At 37.5% G+C, this 3,739-nt stretch overlaps 1 protein-coding gene across 1 annotated transcript in view; it reads left to right on the plus strand.

The window, feature by feature from the left end:
- Window positions 1-3,275, plus strand: part of ZNF41 (zinc finger protein 41) — a 107,620-nt gene extending 104,345 nt beyond the window's left edge. The window contains 3 exon segments of the mRNA XM_007958046.1: window positions 1,219-1,691; window positions 1,694-2,929; window positions 2,931-3,275. Coding sequence (XP_007956237.1) covers window positions 1,219-1,691; window positions 1,694-2,929; window positions 2,931-3,275 — 2,054 coding nt within the window.
- The last annotated feature ends 464 nt before the right edge of the window (window positions 3,276-3,739 follow it).

Consider the following 3,739-nt stretch of genomic DNA (forward strand, 5'->3'; position numbering starts at 1 on the left):
TTATCTTAGGAAAATGGCTCACACACTTATAGAAGCTGGCAGGTCCAAAGTTCTTGGATCAAACATCAAGCTGGAGGCTTTTCCTGACTCATGCAGCTGTAGGGGCTGACGAGCTCAAGGTTGCCAGGCAGTATAATGGCTGTTGACTCTAATAAATGATGAATCCAAGATCTCCAGGCCTAATGGTGGATTGTTTGCTCACAGACAGTTTTAGGCAGTACAACAGGATCCTGATCCACAGAAGAGTGTCTCTTTTCCCAGGATGTCCATAAATATATTGGAAGCAGGCCACACCCCTAGGGAAACTCCCTTTCAGTGGATTGGCTGCTCAAACATATTCATCTGATCTCATCATGGGAATAACCTACAGCACAATTGCTTAAACCACTCAGACATGTGGTCCAGCCAAGTTGATACACAACTCCAACTATCACAGAAGGGTAGAATAGATTTTTGTGGCTGGCTTGCAGTTTGCCACAGATAGCTTTCCCTCTCCTATTTTACACTTCTTTTTATAAAAATGTATTCATGAGACCATGAAAAAATTTTACCTAGTTACAGAATGGCAGCACAGATATCCATTTATTTGTTTATCTATGTCTGGATGGCTGAAGTTGCAGCAAGTTTCCTATAGATTTGAAGGAACTGATGTTTGAAGCATATAAATTTAATGATGATGTTCACAATGGCTCAGAAGAAAAAGCAAGAGGAACAGAAAGATTAGTAAGGTTTTAGGGCTGATACATAATAAGATCTTATATTCTGGAAACATTTCTTCCATTGCTAGATTTCACCTTAACAGACTTTTCAATTTCTTCCAGTTACTATATTCACTCTCCAGACTATCTACATAAGTAGAGCTGGATTCCCAGAGTTCAAATCCCATTTATCCCATATATTTAGCCATTTTGTCTTCAGCAAGTTATATAACTTATCTGTGCCTCTCTTTTATCACCCCTAAAACACATTTAATAATGGTACCTACCTCATAGAGTTGTCATGTTAAGCACTTGGAACAGGGCCTGGTGTATAATAAATGGTATATACTTGTTTTGCATATACTAATTGCATTAAGTGTTCTATAAGAATTTTGTGCCATCCTATTATCATTATTATCACATGGGCTCTTCCATTTTTCTATATTAATCCTGTCTGAGATATACGTACCCTTTAGCCTCTGCTAATTGTTCTTTGTGTCATTTTCATTTTTCTTTTTAGATGAGAATATTGGACAAACTCAACAACAGGGAATTTCTGGAGAAATTTCATTCCACTGTGAGAGATTAAATCAGTCCATGGAGGAAGAGTCAGTATGTTCCATTTTAGAAGAACTATGCCAAGATAATGGCCAGCTACAGAGATATCAGGTGAACCATAATAATCCCTTAAGTCATGTGAAAATGTTGATTAAGGATAAGGGATATGGATGTAAAAGCAATGGAAAAATAATTCACGTGAGTACTAAGCTTGTCTCATCAAGAAAAAGACTCCATAACTATGACACATTTGGAAAGAGTTTGAAGCATCTTTTAAACTTACATAATTATAATAGAAGCATTGCAACAAACAACCTTGATAAGATTTTTGGCAATGGTAACAATTTTGGCCATAGCTCTTCCTTTACTAAGAATGAAAATTCTAATACAGAAGTAAATTCCTGTGAACATAATCAATTACAGAAACATTTCAGCGCCACAAACAAGTTCTCATCCACCATCAGAAAATTCATACTAGGGAAAAACTTTACATATGTACTGAATATGTGAAGGGCTCCACCCCAAAGCCACATCTTTTTGAGCATCAGAAACTTTATGCAGGAGAGAAATCCTATGAATGTAACCAAAGTGAGAAAGTCTTCACTCAGAAGCCAGAAATTGATGTACATGAGAGAGTTTATGCAGGAGAGAAACCTTATATATGCACTCAATGTGGTAAGGCCTTTACTCTTAAATCAAACCTCATTACACATCAGAAGATTCATACTGGGAAGAAACCCTATAAATGTAATGAATGTGGAAAAGCCTTTTTCCAGAGGTCAGATCTCTATAGACATCTGAGAATTCATACAGGAGAAAAACCTTATGAATGCACTGAATGTGGAAAAGGCTTCTCCCAAAATTCAGACCTCAGTATCCATCAGAAAACTCATACTGGAGAGAGACATTATGAATGCAATGAATGTGGGAAAGGCTTCACAAGGAAATCAGCCCTTAGAATGCATCAGAGAATTCATACGGGAGAGAAACCCTATGTATGCACTGAATGTGGGAAGGCCTTTATCCAGACATCACACTTCAATACACATCAGAGAATTCATACTGGAGAAAAACCTTATGAATGCAGTGACTGTGGAAAATCATTTACCAAAAAGTCACAACTTCATGTGCATCAGAGAATTCACACAGGAGAGAAACCTTATATATGTACAGAATGTGGCAAGGTTTTCACTCATAGGACAAATCTCATTACACATCAGAAAACTCATACTGGAGAGAAACCCTATATGTGTACTGAATGTGGGAAGGCTTTTACTGACCAGTCAAATCTCATTAAACACCAGAAAACTCATATGGGAGAGAAACCCTATAAATGTAATTGCTGTGGAAAAGCCTTCATATGGAAGTCACACCTCGGAATACATCAGAAATCTCATATTAGAGAGAGACACTATGAATGCTATGAATGTGGGAAAGCCTTTATCCAGAAATCAACACTAAATATGCATCAGAGAATCCATACAGGATAGAAACCCTATGTTTGTCCTGAATGTGGGAAGGACTTCATCCAGAAATCACATTTCATTGCACATCACAGAATTCATACTGGAGAGAAACCATATGAATGCAGTGATTGTGGGAAATGCTTCTCTAAGAAGTCACAACTCCATGTGCATCAGCACATTCACACAGGAGAGAAACCCTATATATGTGGTTGAATGTGGAAAGGCATTCACTGACAAGTCCAATCTCATTACACACCAGAAAATTCATAATAGAGAGAAGCCCTATGAATGCAGTGACTGTGGAAAAACCTTCACCTGGAAGTCAAGTCTCAAAATACATCAGAAATCTCATACTGGAGAGAGACACTATGAATGCAGTAATTGTGGGAAAGCTTTCATACAGAGGGCAACACTAAGTATGCATCAGATAATTCATACAGGAAAGAAACCTTATGTTTGTGTAGAATGTCAGAAGGCCTTCACTGACAGATCAAATCTTATTAAACACCAGAAAACTCATAGTGGAGAAGAACTCTATAAAGCCAGTGACTGAAAAAAAAAAAAAAAAAAAAAAAAAAAAAAAAAGCCTTCACCTGGAAATAACAACTCAGTATACATCAGGTATTTCATAGAGGGGAAGAGGAATACCTGGTGCTGCAATCATTGTGCAAGGGGAAGAAGACATGACAGACTATGGCTTGAATGAACAGAAGGCAAACAAAGTCAAGTATCCTTCAATCAATTGAAAGTACAAGTACCTCCATCTCCACAATTCATATACAATTATGTGTACAGGGAGACACCTTAAAGAAAGCATTTGTGCAGCAGCCATATTTGGTTGCATGATTGATACTAGAACTCTTGAGACCCTGCAAGTGGTAAAAGTAGAGGCCCAAGGAAATTGTAATTTCTTGTGTTTCATTTTTGGATGAATGACTTATGAATTTAGCACTGATTCATTCTTCATGCCCTGGAATATTCAAGTACTCAATACTGGATTCCCCAGTATTGGTGAGA

This window comes from Orycteropus afer, unplaced genomic scaffold (assembly GCF_000298275.1).
Source record: "Orycteropus afer afer isolate SDZICR_OR568_19922 unplaced genomic scaffold, OryAfe1.0 scaffold00841, whole genome shotgun sequence".
NCBI lineage: Eukaryota > Metazoa > Chordata > Mammalia > Tubulidentata > Orycteropodidae > Orycteropus > Orycteropus afer.